Below are 16,430 nucleotides of genomic sequence, written 5' to 3' on the forward strand. Positions count from 1 at the left end.
GGCTGCTTGGCTGACTCCAGGGACGCGCCTGGAAGGGAAGGCGGGGGTTGGCTGAGGGAGGAGGGAGCGTGGCGCGCGCCCGCCCCTGACCCGTTTCCTCCTCTCGCGTCCGCCCTTTCGCTGCTCTCTCCCCCCCCCCCCGCGCCGCCCACGAGCTCCCTCAGAGAGGAGGCGGCCGGAGCAGCGAGATGAGGGAGAGAGCGAGACGGTAAATTAACACCTCCCTGGAGGGTCGAATATCAAAGTGTGTACTTTGGCGTGAGGGGGACAGGGTCACCTCAGGTGCCGCGGGCGGGGAAAGGGAGCGCGCCTGCCTCCCGCCTTCCTTCTCCTCCTCCTCAGGAGGGTCGCATGAAAACAACTCTTCCGTGCCAAGGGCACCTTCTCCCCGCCCCGAGAGAGAGGGAGGGAGGGGCTGTGGCTTTAACAGCCGTATGGCAGGCAGACGTTCAACGGATTTAGTTTCCCCATTAAATACAGCCCCATACGCAGAATACCCTCCCCCCCCCCCCGGTTGAACTTCTGGTAGCTGTTAAAGGCACACGAGTCGGGAAAGTGGAGGGAGAGGTAGCAACTGCTGTTGTCCCCTTTCTCAGCCTAAAGAGAGCTGGTGGCTGGTAAGAGTGTTTTTTTTTTCAGGGTTTTTTTTCTTTTGCCCGAGAATGGTAACTTTCTGGTAGCTTTTTTTTGATGCAAACGTTGAGACGTTCCCATGTGAGGGATGACTTCTCGCATCTGAGAAGACGAAATTATCATTATGACTATGCCTTTGTTTGCCCCAATGAAGGCTTTTTTTGTGTCTCCTAAATTATTTGGGCTCTGCGCTTTGTAATCGAATGACTGTGCTGGGAAGAATCCTTCTTTGCACTCTTAGAGGGCAGGGCATTAGCTCTGTGCTATGTTCTGCAGTCGTGTCCAGCTTGAAGCTGTCTTTATTGACTAGAAAGCCACAAATCTTTTTTTTTTCTTGTAGCATTTTTTCTTGTTTTGAACCAATGAAATAGCTGAGGAGGAAGAGTAAAATAATAGCAACATCAGTTTAAATTAAAATATGGGAGCCATGGAACTTTCAGAAACCAAATTTCCTACTATAGATATACAGCTTAAATACTGCAGCTTTTAATGTTGAAAAGGAGTTTAATTTTTATCCATTGAAATACTCAAAGAGAAGACAGTAAAAAATGGATGGATGTTTCTTAAAAGTGAAATATTGAAGGTACAAATGCAGACAATTCCAACAAGAAAGAAAAATGGGAGATAACTAAAGAAACTTTCTCTCACAGTGGCCAACCATATGCCTGTGGGAAACCCAAAAGCAAGACCTGAACATAAGAGCACTCTCCCCTCCTGTAGTTTGCAGCAACTGGTACTCAGAAGGATACTGTTCTGACCATGGAGGCAGAGCATAGACATTGTGGTTAGTAGCCATTGATAGCTTTATTCCCCATTAATGTGTCCAATCCTTTTTTAAAAGCCATCCAAGTTGGCGGCCATCACTGCCTCTTGTGGGAGTGAGTTCCATAGTTTAATTATGTGCCACATGAATAAGTACAGTACTTCTTTTGCTCTGAATCTTCCAACTTTCAGCTTCACTGGATGTCCACAAATTCCAGTGTTGCGAGAGAGGAAGTAAACTTTTCTCTCTCCACCATGGCACCTCTTACTTGCCTTTCTCTAAATGAAAATGTCCCCAATGTTGCAACCCTTTCTCGTGAATGGCATGTGACCTTCTACCAGAGCTCATCAGTATTTTTTATCTGCAACTAGTTTCAGAAACTCCTAATTTTCCTTTTTCATAGAGTCGGACACATCCACATTCATCAGAATCTATCTCCCGTATCTTGAAATCTGCATTAACACCTGCAGTTCCACACTATGTTGTGTGTGTCATACATATTTCAGGGAAAATAAAATATTTATTTTATCACATTTATGCCCAAAGTGGAGCCCCAGAAGCCTTACAAGATAGAAACTTTATAAACAGTTTAAAATGATAAAATCCTGTCGCTATTCCCAATAACTCAACTTTCCTATACCCTAAACATTCCTATACCCAACAGAATTGGGAGTTTTATCATAGACATTGAGAATCTGATCCTGGTTGGCCCTCTGTGCATAGTTGATTTAAGCTACATCCTACATACAACTGTTTTCCTTATTAGTTGTATTGCTTAAACTGGGGTGCATGGGGAAGTAGCTTAGTAGTACCCACTACAGCCAAAGAGTTGTGCTATGGTCCCTGATTAATTAGACTTTGTGAGCTAAAAACAGCATGCACAGTACTCCTGTGGCTTCAGCATATCAAGTGTAATGATCAAGTACTCCAGCTAGAATAAACCTTTCACCACACAATGGTAGAAATTGTAGTTGCATTTGACAGTTCCAACTGATGATAAGTGTTTTTGGTAGGTGGTATGACCAGTATTTTTGTGAATGGACATCCTGCTGTTTATAGAATTAATAGGCTCTTGAGTCCAAGTGCTGGCAGCAGAAAGGGGCGAGAGCTTATTTGCCAAACTAGAATGCCATACCTAAGGATATGTGGGGATTTTCCATTGTGGAAAAGTGAGGATTTGTGTTCTGTTCCCAACAGATCCAATTGTCAGTGAGCTCTCAGGATTCCTAGTATTTTCAAAATATATAATATTCAAAGCTAGGTGGTTGGAGTTCACAGGATGGTTAAAAGAGAAACTGCCATATTTAGGACCTGGCTACATTTTGCATGCAAGCGTATGGAAACCTGGGGGAAGGAAAAGTGGCTTTGAATGAAGGGTGATTGGTGTGGAGTGAATAAGTGGTAGGTAGAGAGAGGTTTTAACAGCCCCCTTCCCCTTACCTCACCATTTCTCTGCTTCAAATCTTTCTCCTGCATCTAGTTTTTCCCTTTGAAAAGCAGCTCTCAAGTTTTGCTATGGATATTATGTGTTTGCAACATATATTCCCGCCCTTAGATAGGTGCATCAGATCAAAGTCAAAGAACAGGTTTCACCATTGTAACCTGGGGTCAGTGGCCCTGATAAAGTAGAGTGCTGATATGAAAAGCAAATAGGGGGATAGGATAAGACCTAAGGCAAGTTCTAATTGTTTCTGTTACTACTTTATAATTTATACAACTTCTAACACTTTAAAGTGATGCACAGTTAATAACAAACTGCCCAAATGTTTACAGTAGACATGATAGTAAAGGAAAAGGAGTGGAAAGGCAAGGGCAAAACAAATTAAAGTACTAATTTTTAAAAGTTATGTAACTGGTGACCTGCTGGAATAGCCACTGAGAAGATTTCCATGTTCACTATTAGAGTAATTCTGTGGCTGTGTTAAACTCTTTAATTCTTTAATCTATATAATTTATTCAGATTAGAATGTAGTCTGCTTCAACCTCTTATGGAGAAGTGTAAAGATCCATGCAAGGCATTGAAACTCTTTTCTCATCTAAAATAATTACTTAGCCTTTGTGCAGAAGTCTATCTGAGAATAGTCAGAGGCCCATATAGAGCCCCCCCCACTGTTAATGCTTAAGAAATGTTAAATAGTCCCATTTGTTCCCTGCCATCAGTTAGCAGTGTCCAGTGCTATTCAACCATTGTTTATTCCAAAAAATACAAAGCAGTGGAAAGGCTTCAAACAGGAATGAATCGGATTCCCTGTTTAAATTCTTATCTTGGATAAATAAAAACAGCATGCTGGTAATATTAAAATTAATATTCTTACAAAAATTTTTTAGAGCGGGGTAGGCAACCTAAGGTCTGTGGGCCTTCTCAATCCGGCCTGTGGATGGTCTGGGAATCAGTGTGTTTTTACATGAGTAGAATGTGTCCTTTTATTTAAAATGCACCTCTGGATTATTTGTGGGGCCTGCCTGGTGTTTTTACATGAGTAGAATGTGTGCTTTTATTTAAAATGCACCTCTGGATTATTTGTGGGGCCTGCCTGGTGTTTTTACATGAGTAGAATGTGTGCTTTTATTTAAAATGTATCTCTGGGTTATTTGTAGGGCATAGGAATTTGTTCATTATTTTTTTCAAAATATAGTCCGGCCCACCACATGGTCTGAGGGACGGTGGACCGGCCCACAGCTGAAAAAGGTTGCTGACCCGTGTTTTAGAGCTTGGAACAAATTCAGAAGAATATTAAGGGTAAAGCTAGATGGTTCCAGCACATTACCAAATAATGGAGTGTAGAAAGGAAGAGCTGCATTCTTTTCAAGCCCAATGATGCTCCCCTATACTGTGTTGTCCATTTTTAAGCAGAAATCTGAGCAGCATTAGCTAGATAAACCAATATCTAAGGCTGGGATTGCTGTTGTTACTGTGTAAACATGAAGTTATGCTCACAGTTAGATAAAAAAGGACCCCACTTTTACAATGCCCATATTTTTTCTCCAACTTTAGGTAGAGATTGACCCAGGTTATTCCAAGTAGTATCAGCCTGCTCCTCTCTTGGAAATAATTTGCTCTTTTCTAATGTGTTTATTTCCAGTCTTTAGTCATGGTACTTGATTTTTTTTAATCCTCTTAACAGTTATGCAGGTTTTCATATGTTCCCATTGTGTATTAGAAGATTATTTTTCACCGTATGTGGAATTTGCTGTCATGCCATCCATCTTTTATTCTTTTGCGATATTGCACATAATTGGTAAAACAGTGATCATTTTTATATCTCTGCCAAGAGATGAAACAGCCAAGAAAACTAGGAAGATTTGACACTGTTTATTAGATTCTTTCTTTCCCATGCCCCCATCTCCTTTTTCTAAAAAAAAAAAATAGTCTTGCACATATTCAAAATACATTTCTGCTTTCTAGTTTCCATTCAGCTTCTGTATTGCAATAACTTTCTGTTTCCTGGTTTGTGTTGGTATTGCAGTGCAGGCACGGAAAGTGAAACAAGCTAATCTCTCGGGACGAAAGTCTTGAGTCAGTAAAATTGTTTGCCTGGGTGTGTTTCTAAACACAAAGAAGACTGCATACAAAAGAATAGTTTGCTTTCAACGGCAAGAAAGGGGAAGAGAAAACATAGTTAATGGTATCTCTTCATTCTTCAGTGTTTGGACTTGGAAGATGATTTTGAGATGTGGTGGTTTCAGCAAGGTCTGAGCATCTTGCCTTCTGCCCTCGTTATTTGGACATCTGCTTCCTTTGTGTTTTCATACATTACTGCAGTCGTCTTACATCATGTTGACCCTTTGGTGCCCTACATCAGGTCAGTATGACTTTTACTATTGCATTGTTACATATGTAACCTCTGGTTACATACGCTTCTGGTTACATATGCTTCAGGTTACAAGCTCCGCTAACCTGGAAGTAGCTGCTCCTGGTTGTGAACTTTGCCCCAGGATGTGAACAGAAATCGTGCACCAGAAGCATGCGCACGGCAGGAGGCCCCATTAGCGAAAGCGCCCCTCAGAAGAAGAACGGTTTCAGCTTAAGAATGGACCTCCAGAATGAATTAAGTTTGTAACCAGAGGTACCACTGTATAAAAAAATATCCCTGCATAGGAAAGCACTCCCCCTTTGGGGGGGGGTGGAACTCCTAATTTTTAAAAAGTCATATGCACACCAATTTAAAGTTCTTTCATTTCTATCTAACAATGCTGAAAAACTTGTTCCTCTCCCCTCGGCTTTGCTGGAAGGTGAAGTTCGTTTACTTCCCAATTCCTTACAATAAATGGTTATAGGTTATAACTTGCCTGCAGCCATGTTTTAACTATAGGAGACTGCAAGAATCTGCAGCTGTAATAAACTGCATACACATTTTGACTAAGATACAGATTCCTATTTGGCTATTCCCAGGCAATGTGGGTGTAGCTGCTGTGATCACTGGAAACCAAGAGGCAGGGAGAAACCTGCATCCGAGTTATCCATTTTCTCCATTAACATGCCAGCTACAGGTCCTAGAGCAGGTCAGTTAGATCTATTTCCTATGATGCATATATCGCTTGTAACCAAACATCCGTAAGAGCTTCTTACTGTTTTAATAAATATATAGTTTTAAATGCCATTGGATAAGTATACATTTTTATAAGAAAACTGTTGTGGGGTGGTGGTGGTGGGGAAGTGTTGCAGAGTCGCTGCCTCTTAACCTACGCTACCTCACAGTGTGGATGTGAGGATAAAATGAGGACATGGGAGCACCATGCACTCCACCATGAACTCCATGGATGAAATGTGGCATATAAATATAAAGATGAATAAATAATATTAATAAATAATATTAGTACTATAGAAAAAGGTAATCTAATGTGTTCAGATGAAGAAAAATCATATCACTGATATGAACACTCTCCCCTTTCATATGTTTTCAGGGTCCTTGCTTCATTATTCGTAATGCCTTATGTCTGGGGTGGCAGATAAACCTTAGAATCATAGAACTGCAGAGTTGAATGGGATCCAGAGGATCATTTAGTCCAACCTCCTGCAATGCAGGAATATGCAGCTTTGCCATACAGGAATCGAACCTGCAACCTTGGTGTTATCAGCACCATGCTCTCACCAACTGAGCTATCCATTTCTAGGCCTTGTCATGCCTGATGTCAGGGAACCTTTATTAAGTTCTGGGGCTGCATCCCCTTTTGGACAACCTTTCAAGGACCACATGCTAGTGTTAGGCAGAACTAGAGGCTGAGCAATGAAAGGCTAGTTTCTGCACATACTCACACACCCCTCTGTATCTCCATGCTGAAAAGCAAGAGGCGTTATCATAATACATGGCCACATCCTAGCCTGGCAAAAATTGTTGGGGTGTGAAGCAAGGCCAGTGAGGTGTTGTGGCCTAGGAAGAGCTCCAAGGGCCACATTTGGCCTGCCTGCCTGCCTGAGGTTCCCTGCTCCTGCCTTATGTAATTCACTGGGCAGTGTTAAAAATCAGAGATCCAGCATGCTCTAAGCAAGATAAAGGATTACTAGCAAATATTTTCAGCAGATAATTTGCAAGTGGGTGGGCGTGAAGGTCTACGTTTCTGGATGAATACATAGAGATAGCATATAGGCAGCCTGATAAGACTGCACTTTGCTTTTTAGAACTTTGCCATTATTCATGTATTGAAATTCTTAAATGACTTGGAGTCAGAAAGTTTGTCAGACATTGGTAAACTTTAGCCATGCATAGCTGGCTATTCTAAACAAATAAATAAAGGCCCTGTATTTGGCAAACAACCTTTTATAGGTCTTTAAATAACCTGTTCCTTTAATAAATATAATTGTGCTAGATTTTCCAGCATTAAAAACTTACTCCGTGCATTTTGAAATAATACAAAAACCAAATGAGTCGTGTCTCAAGTACTACATGGGCATGGATTTGTTTTTGGTTGCTTCCCTTTTGATAGTTGTATTTTTTCTCCATCTTCTGCTTATTCTTGATACTTACAAATTGATATTTAAAAATTTAAATGTCTCCCATTTGGTGAGTTTTAGAGTCACTGTATCTTACATTGCTTTTCTTTCAGTGACACAGGAACAACACCCCCTGAAAGATGTTTGTTTGGGATAATGTTAAACATTGCCGCTCTTTTGGGTAAGTACGGGGCGGGGGGGGATCCTAGGCTTCTGAAAGATGCTTACACTTAGGCTTTGTGGGACTCCAGAGGGAAGGAATTCTGTTTCTGTAGCATAGCTATTGAGATGCCCTTGTCATGTGGAAAAGGTGCACTGATGGAAGTGAGACAAGGACACAACAACTGATTTCCATGGCAAATTCAGGTGGCAATATGATTATTGACTATTCATTATTCCATAAATAATCCTGCTAAATCTGCCTGTCTCATAGTAGGCAAGTAATTGTATATGACACAGAATCTTGTGACAGCTTAAAAACTTACAAATGTGTTACGGTGTAAGACAAAGGGTTTGGAGATACTACATAGTTAATAATAATAATAATAATAATAATAATAATAATAATAATAATAATAATATTTTATTTATACCCCGCCCTCCCCAGCCAAGGCCGGGCTCAGAGCGGCTTACAAGCAATAATAAAAACAAGATGAATGATTACAACTTAAAAACAAAAGTAAAATACAACATTAAAATAATGGAACATTAAAATATTAAAATGTAGCCTCATCGCAGGAGGAGAAGGAAAAGAAAAAAGAAAGAAAGGGAGGGAGGGAATCAAATTGGCTCCAAGCCAAAGGCCAGGCGGAACAACTCTGTCTTACAGGCCCTGCAGAAAGAAATAAGATCCTGATATAGCCATACCAATGCCAGGATGTTTGTTATAAACAACTGTTTGTGAATTCTCTCTCTTAATATATGATTATCATTGTTTTGTGCTTCCTGTATTTCATTTCCTTCTGACCATACTGTTTACAATTTTGCTCCTGCAAAACCTTGTGAATATATTCCTATAACTCAGGAAAATACTTCATGCATCTAACAAAGTGAACAGATCCATGAAAGCTTCTACCCTAATCAATTTGTTAAGTCTTTTAAAGATGCCATGATAATCTTTGTTCTTTTTGCTGCAACATACTAACATGGCTACTCTAAAAGTATATGTCATATAAGTAAAATTCATCTGCCCTCAGGGCTGCATTCACAGACTTTCTTCCCTCCTATTGTATTTTGAGTACCTGACAGCTAGTTTTAGGTGGCCACCAATTATACTTGGCTTCTTCCAATGACAGTCTTTTATGCCATAGTCTTACTGTGCTGTATTTGGATTCACAGGTATGGCAACCATGTATGTCCGATACAAACAAGTTGATGCTTTGAATCCTGACAACCCCAAGATCTTCAGGTTAAATAAAGCTGGCTTTGTGTTAGGAACAGTTAGTTGCTTTGGGCTTTGCGTCATTGCAAACTTCCAGGTTTGTACTTTATCTTTAATTGTTTTGGAATATAGGATATGATAGGCTTTTTTTTTCTCTCCAGAGAAGTTGCCTACTGATTGCCTTCCAGCATAAATTTGGGTAGTGAATGCACATGAAACACAATTTTTCATCTCATAATAGGTTTGTGTTTACAATTGGGCTTTGGTTGTCAGGCCACAATTGCACGATTGCCATGACCTTGCTGTACATTTACGTAGTAGCAATTAGTGCTGTTTAGTTTTATTGGTGTGAATTTCAGTATTTACACATGATTTGTTAAGCAACTTGCCTTTTTTGCCGTAAGCCTCTTGGAGATATTCAGGTGACAAGTGACTAATAAGTCTAAGAAATGAAATGAAATGAAACGCTCATGCACAAAGCTTATTGGATGGCCTTGGGCTGGTTGCAGTCTCTCAGCCTAACCTTCTAAGAGTTGTTGAGGTTAAAGTGCTATCAGAGTTCTAGACACATAATGCAGCTACCTTCAAACTAGACATATCTGTGGTCAGTAGTTGGGTGAGAGACTATCTGGAAACCACATGTGTGCTACTTCGAGCTTCCTGGAGAAAAGCTAGCATGTAAAGTATTATTTTCCACTAAAGAGTAGGGTAAAAATGTTTTAATTGTAAAAAATACAAAACATGAATTAAGTCTGGGAGACAGATGTAAGAAATAGGTATATGATTTTGCTATCAAACCACATTTTTTTGAAAATGTGAACTCTCCTTGGGAGCCACCCCTCTAAAGTCTCAGTTTATTGACTGAATTGTTCAGCTTTCAAATATTACTTGGTCAAACCAGCTTTGAAACCTGTGGTTTTTTCCCCTCCAGAAAAGCACTTTATTTTCTATGCATGTAACCGGAGCCTGTCTCACGTTTGGAATAGGAGCCATTTACATTCTGGTTCAAACAGTTCTTTCCTACAATATGCAACCAGGGATTCATGGGAAGGGCATTTTTTGGATCAGACTGACAGTTCTGCTGTGGTGTACATCCAGCATAGTGAGTAGTATCCTTTGTGGTGAAATGTCATTAAAACAGTGAAGATGTATAATTTATATTCAAATAGTAGAATGTGAACACAAGACTGCAGTTCAACTCATCCATGTTCTATTTGGAAGTCTCTGTGACTTCAGTGGGTGTTAGTATAAGAACATAAGAAGAGCCCTATTTGATCAGACCAAAGGTATATCTAGTCCAGTATTTTACTTCCGGCTGACTTTTTTTTCCTAACCCAAAGGTTTTAAACGTTCTAGCCTTTCCTTCTATGGAAGGTTCTCAAGCCTTCAGATAGTTTTGGTTCTTTTTCTGCATCTTTCCCAGTTCTGTGATGCTTATTTAAGTATACGTAGGATTTTAAATGCAGCTGCATCATATATTTGTATAATGGCATTACGATGATGCTACTGGTGCCAATTACAGCCTCCCTCCCAGGAAAAATAAAGCATAGGGATTTTCATAGGGATTGCAGCACAGAAAGAAATGGTTAACCTCCCTTCCTGCACATCACAGTCACAATCTGCAGCTGCTATTCAAAAACATGCTGAATGTATTCATACTTCTCTGCATAGGGACTAGGCTGCAAATCTATTTTTTAAATAAATGACTAAGATAAAGTTGAATGGTTTCTCAAATGCTGAAAGTGTAAAGCAGATGTTAGGGGTATTAGAAAAGAAATCCATTTGTGAGTCTCTAAATCTCAACTATATTGGTATACATTTCACAAGAGGTAAGAAAAATATTCTGTTTGGCATTGATAGGGAGAACAATCAAACCTGTTGGAAGCCAGTGTTAATTGCACTGGGGTAAATTATGCTGCTGTTAATTCACTCCTATTCCAAACTCCATTCAGGAGTAGGACTGAGTGAGCCCAAGCCTGAAGAGGGAAAACAAGTCTTTAAATAGTGTTTGTCTTCCACCACCCTTTTTGCAAGTAAAATTACCATTGAGCAGCTAAGTCATGTGACTGAGCTGAATTTGAAAAAGAGGCGAGTCTTCTGCCTCTCCACAGAACACAACTTTTTCAGGACTCATTCCAGTGCTGGCTGGAAGAGTATTCTCCAGTTGAGCCAAGATGAGGGTCTTCAGCCGGCTGAGCTTAGGCTCAGCCCAGAGATACACCTGTTCCAAACTCCACTCATCCTGGCAGATCTTGGATTTGGACTGCTCCCTAAATCTCAGCTGAGGCATTTGGTCAGTTTATGGTTATCACATTTTTAAAGGACATGGACAAACTGAAGAGACCAGCAAAACTGAAGATCCATACCAGGAAAAATAATATCTCTTCTATTTCTTGATATGAGTCAGCCAATAAACCAGAGAGCTCCTAGATCAGAGAAAGAGCAAATAAGGGCAAGCAAGGATGAATGTAAAGTGAGGGTGCTCCATATTCCTCATGGGTGTTCCTTAACCTGCTAAAAGTGTTTATTTCTTCAGTCATTTTGTACAGTGGCCTGTGTGGAACAGGTTTAGTACAGAAGCTGCATTGGGACCCCCAGGAGAACGTAAGTTTCATATTCTTATGAGAAAAATTGAAGACATAATGGAAATTGGTCCTCTGCTTTGGAGCATATATATAGGGGGGGGGGGAGGGAGAGCTATGCACCCAACCCTAAAAACCCACCCACCCTAAAAAACAAACAGCTAAGTAGTCACAGTAAAAAATTACCAGGGCATACAAAAGTAAGGCAGTGGTGATGTAGGGAGCTCAAAACCCACTATTGGATTGACTATTTGAACCAGAAGGTACCTGGAAAGTTAAAAACCAGATTGCATGACAGTTGCCCTGCCTGAGCTTCTGCTAGCTTCTTTGAATAGTTCCCCCCCCCCCCACAGATAAAGTAGCACATAAAGTAGCACCTAGGCTCATTCACATAGCACTAGAAGATGGTGTAGCATTCCTCCTTAACATGGGTATTCACTGGCCTATTGCCTCTGAACCTGGAAATAACCAAACAAAAATGTATGGAGCGCAAATCAGAACTCATTCACTGCCATTCTGTATACTGTCCAAATAGGTGGCTATGGGAAAATCAGCACTCAACACACTTTCCATACATGTATTATCCATGACACTATTTTAGAAGGAACAAGAGCAACCTGCAACAAAATGCTGCAGTGTATCCCCAGTTGTAAAAGGGTGGTTTGCATTCAGGGTTTCATCCCCCCATCCTAATTTCCTCTAAATACAGTATTCAACTTATCCTCATCTGTTCCATTTTTCTTTTCCAACTATTACTGTAAACGCTATGCCTAGTCATCCATGAGCTGTTTTTATAGGGTTTGCCCCCTTGTGGTCATCTTTTCAAAAACAATTCATACTTTTTTGCAATCTGTGGGGTTCCCCTGAGCATGCCGAAACTTCCCTCTTGTTTTGACTACTTGTTGACAGTCACTTAATTGCTATTAGTGATCTTTCACCACTAAGATGTATTCTCATAGAAATCTGTTTTTGTCTTCTACAGGGTTACACTTTTCACATCATGAGCACAGTCTCTGAGTGGTCTTTGGCTTTCTCTTTTCTCAGCTTTTTCCTTACTTACATTCGTGACTTCCAGGTAAACCGATGCGAGTTTTTAGTTGAATAGCTTCTAAGTGATAGATATCCTTAACCATCCTGAAGTTTTGGGGGGGTGGCTTAACACAACAAGGAAGGCACTTCATGGGATAATATGAAATGTGAATTTCCATGGCAAATCGTGTAAGGTAAATATCACCCCATGCTAAAAGCTTGTGGCTTTTGATCTGTAAACTTCCTCTTTGACGTACATGACTGGCCACTGTTAAAGACAGTATGCACACTAGATAGCCACTATTAAGACAGTATGTGCACTAGATGGAGCACAGAAATTAAAATGGCTGTTTTTCTGAGCTACAAGAGAAAAAAGAACACTTCATACAAGCATAGTTTACTTTCAGAGGCTGGCCTTGCAATATTACCTTTTTCAGAAATCTGTTTTTAAGCATGAATAACAACATTTTGTCTGCGTTGTCTCGCTTGCTTATGAAAACAAACCCAACTCTGTATACAATGAAAGTATAATATGCACTGACAGTCCCAGTGCAATTGGTAGTATGACTCAAAATAAAATCCACACAAGGCATGTATGTAGTCACAAAGAACTTGACAAGAATATATGCAGTCTTGCAATTTGCCATTCAATATAACCGAGATCAAGAGTACAGCTAGGTAGTAAATCTTCTAGATAAGACTGTGTACATGAAGGACTCTGGCAACAAGGCTCCTATGTATAGTCTTCGTTTTGTTATGTCTTCTTCAGGTTGGTTTGGATACATTGATAAACGTCAAGTTTATGCTCATAATGAGGCCAGCTGCTGACTTGCATGGGCACTTAGGTCCTAGTATAATCCTTGCTTATGAGCCAATACCAAATTGCAAAGAAATGCACGAAACCTTTCTTTATAAATGTCTCATGGATCACTGGATTTAGTGATGGAAAACCATTAAAAAATTCATTTCTGCTACGCACTGCAGAATGTTATTCTTTTGATGAATTTATACCCTACCTTCCCCTTAAAGTGTGATTCCCCACCACCACCCTTTTTTGAGGATTAGGACACCTTTAGTGCCTTGCCATAGCTGTTCATGTCTATTTAAGCCAGGTCCAGATGACATTGGACTCCCCACTTCCATCCTCCCCAGCAAACATGGCCACAGGTCAGATATTATGGGAGTTCAGCAACATCTGGAGGACCACAGGTATCCCGCCCCTGGTTTAAGTGTTTCAACTAAATCTCTCCAGGTACATCTGTAGCTTAGGTGGGGAACCTCAGCCCTGCGGGTTAGATACAGCTCTCAAGGCTTCTCTATCCAGTCCTTGTCACAGCCCTACTCAATACCCTCCTTGAGTTCTTTTGCCTTGCTAGAATGTGTCAGTAATAATAATAATAATAATAATAATAATAATAATAATAATTAAACTGTGATAATTCCTCTGGTTTATGTGGATTGAGAGATGTGAGGCTTGTATAGCTGTAATGTAGCCTACTGTAAATAGGTAAGAGTTATATCCATTTGTTACCCGCTTTTACCTCTAGCCCACCTATTACTGGGATGCAGCTGCTGGAATGTTCCCCATGAGGAAATGCAGCCATTGAGCCGAAAAAAATCCCACCACACATCTATGGAATTAAAAAAACAACAGGCAATAGTAATCCAAACCAGTGAGACCCATCAATTCCACCATCACCACCCAGTGAAGGAGATCTAGTGGAGAACTGTTTGATGTTGCGGTTGTTGCTCTGCGAAAATGGATTGACAGACCTTATTCATTCTTTTCCACCACTGTTCCCTTCTTCAGAAAATCTCCTTGCGTACGGAAGCACTGCTGCATGGGCACAATCTTTATTGTACACATCAGCAGCTACTAGCAGATGACCAAGGAATGCCACCCACAGAGAATATATGAGAAGATAACAATGGAGAATGAGTATGAATTGGATCTAAAGGTGGAATCCGTCCATCAGAGAATGGCTTTTTCTGTCAGAAGGGAAACTTTGGATCAAACACTAGCTTTTAATATCTGATGAACCTATGTTGGTTTTGTGTCTAAAAATCCAATGTTGCCTGAGTGCACTTCTGCTCACACAATGGGACTTTCCTATCCTCTCCCCAAATCTGTCCTGGAGGGCCACCTAAGTAAAGTGAAGTGCTATTGCTCTTGAGCACAGACACCGTTGGATTTCACTGAGTTATGCCATCAGTCTTAATATGCAACTAACAAGATAGATGCCTACTTGTCTCATTGTCATCAACCACATCTACAACTCTATAAATGTGTTTTAAGATTTAGCACATTCTGTGCAAGCAGTAAAAATGTGTCATTTTATATGCAAATATTGATGAAGGATTGTTAATGAAATCTGTCACTTATGTGAAAATATTTTTAATTAACCCATAAAGCAAAGCAATTCCGAATATGAAGTAATACTGCCAGTAGCAGCCTGCAACATTTCTTCTAGATTTTTATAAACTGAATAATAAAATACAGATTAAAGTTTGCTGACTGAAGTCCATGATTCTGCATACTCACGAAAGGAGATGGGATTGAAAAATTTCCATGTATAGGTTAAATTAGGGGTCAACCACCTTTCTGGGCCAGTGGGCACACCTGGAATTTTGAGAGTTCTGTGGGTGCCAGCCACAACATAGTTGCCACGTTAGGGGGGAGACACAGAAAGGTACAGTCATTGCACAGCTCCTCCCATAATTGTATTTGTATACTAGACCTTGTAGAATTTCTGAATCAAACAGCAACCTTCTCTTTGCTAAGCAACGTGGAAATTTCCTTCCAAAACTGATGGTATCACTTCCCCTGCAGCTTAACAAAATTCGGATGGTGTTTAGAAACTATGTAAGAGAGCCAGCTTGCTTTTTCCTGCTCCAGAACATGAACCAATGGGTTCAAGTTACAAGAAAGAAGATACCAACATCAAGAAGAACTTTCCCACAGTGGAACAGATTCCCTTGGAAGGTGGTAGATTCTTTCTCCTTGGAGGTTTTTAAGCAGAGGTTGGATGGCCATCTGTCATGGATGCTTTAGTTGAGATTCCTGCATTGTAGGGGTTTGGACTAGATGACCCTTCCAACTGTACAATTCTATGAAAGAAGGACAAGTTGGGATATGCAAATCAGAACCCTTTGTCTTTTCGAAGAACAAACATTTTCTATATCCCACACATATTCTGAGATCATACTGGTATCAACAAGAAAGACAAGTTAAAATTTTGTTTTCATAAACAGTAAGGTTATGGTACCACCAGTGTCAATGGAACCCAGGTGATGGGGCTGTCTTCTCTTACATAGTAAGAGGGAGCTCAACAGTAGGCAACTGAATAAAACAAAAGATTGTTATGAGATGAACTCGTTTCTATATATTTTAGGACAACCAAAACCATTTAAACCACTTGTATTCATATACAATTCAAGGTAGCTGGTTATTAATGAATTACCAAGAATAATTAGCTAAGGGAACATATTCTATATGGCATTGTGGCCAATGGTTTAAATGCAACCAAATTTTGAGAGTTCCAAAACAAAGAAACAAACAAGAACACTACTGGAACATTTTGTGACAGCAACCTACACATGCAGTGCCTTGATGAATACATTTTTACCGTCAAATATGTTCCAACATGATACAAAACATATCAAATTAGACCAGTAAGTATTCTATTCAAACTAAACCAGAAGATACATACACTTCAATGAGGGCAAGAGCTTTACAGATAAGGGAGAGAGGTACCTCAGAAAAGAGCATGGCTGGCTGTCGGGCATCTTGAATATGAACATTACAGCACACAACTTTGTTGCAGATCTCACCTGCTCTAATTAAAAACTGAACTGGGTAAAGTTAAAGAGTTGATTTTTTCAAGCTGGCTTAAGGAAATTCAATCAAACTGTTTTATCACTAAAGAAACTTGACGAATTCAATACTCTTACCCCATTCATTGACATTTGATTCCAAGTACGCAATTCAAATAAGTTAATACTAGCAATTTTTCTAGAAATTTCATTTTTCTGAAACAAACTTAAGCTGTTCCTTTTAACGCAAAACTGAAAAAAAATCATTTACATTTCATTCTATGAAACAACCTCAAT

General features: G+C 40.0%; 1 protein-coding gene across 6 annotated transcripts; it reads left to right on the forward strand.

Annotated features, from left to right (window-relative positions):
- Positions 1 to 93: 93 nt before the first annotated feature.
- On the forward strand, positions 94 to 14,830 carry DRAM2 (DNA damage regulated autophagy modulator 2). Of its 6 annotated transcripts, none has more exons than XM_083444572.1 (8): positions 94 to 208; positions 5,042 to 5,199; positions 7,442 to 7,509; positions 8,667 to 8,806; positions 9,641 to 9,818; positions 11,231 to 11,313; positions 12,274 to 12,366; positions 14,131 to 14,830. In XM_083444572.1, exons 2-8 carry the CDS (start codon positions 5,069 to 5,071, stop codon positions 14,236 to 14,238), a joined length of 801 nt encoding a protein of 266 aa, XP_083300698.1. In that variant the 5' UTR covers positions 94 to 208; positions 5,042 to 5,068; the 3' UTR covers positions 14,239 to 14,830. The 6 variants fall into 6 exon arrangements, with proteins under 6 accessions (XP_083300698.1, XP_083300702.1, XP_083300701.1 ...); XM_083444576.1 differs by lacking the exon at positions 14,131 to 14,830 and adding an exon at positions 13,868 to 14,099; XM_083444575.1 differs by having other exon boundaries at positions 158 to 3,454; positions 4,956 to 5,199.
- Positions 14,831 to 16,430: the final 1,600 nt, after the last annotated feature.

The sequence above is a fragment of the Podarcis tiliguerta genome (assembly GCF_965153285.1).
Source record: "Podarcis tiliguerta genome assembly, chromosome: 6".
NCBI lineage: Eukaryota > Metazoa > Chordata > Lepidosauria > Squamata > Lacertidae > Podarcis > Podarcis tiliguerta.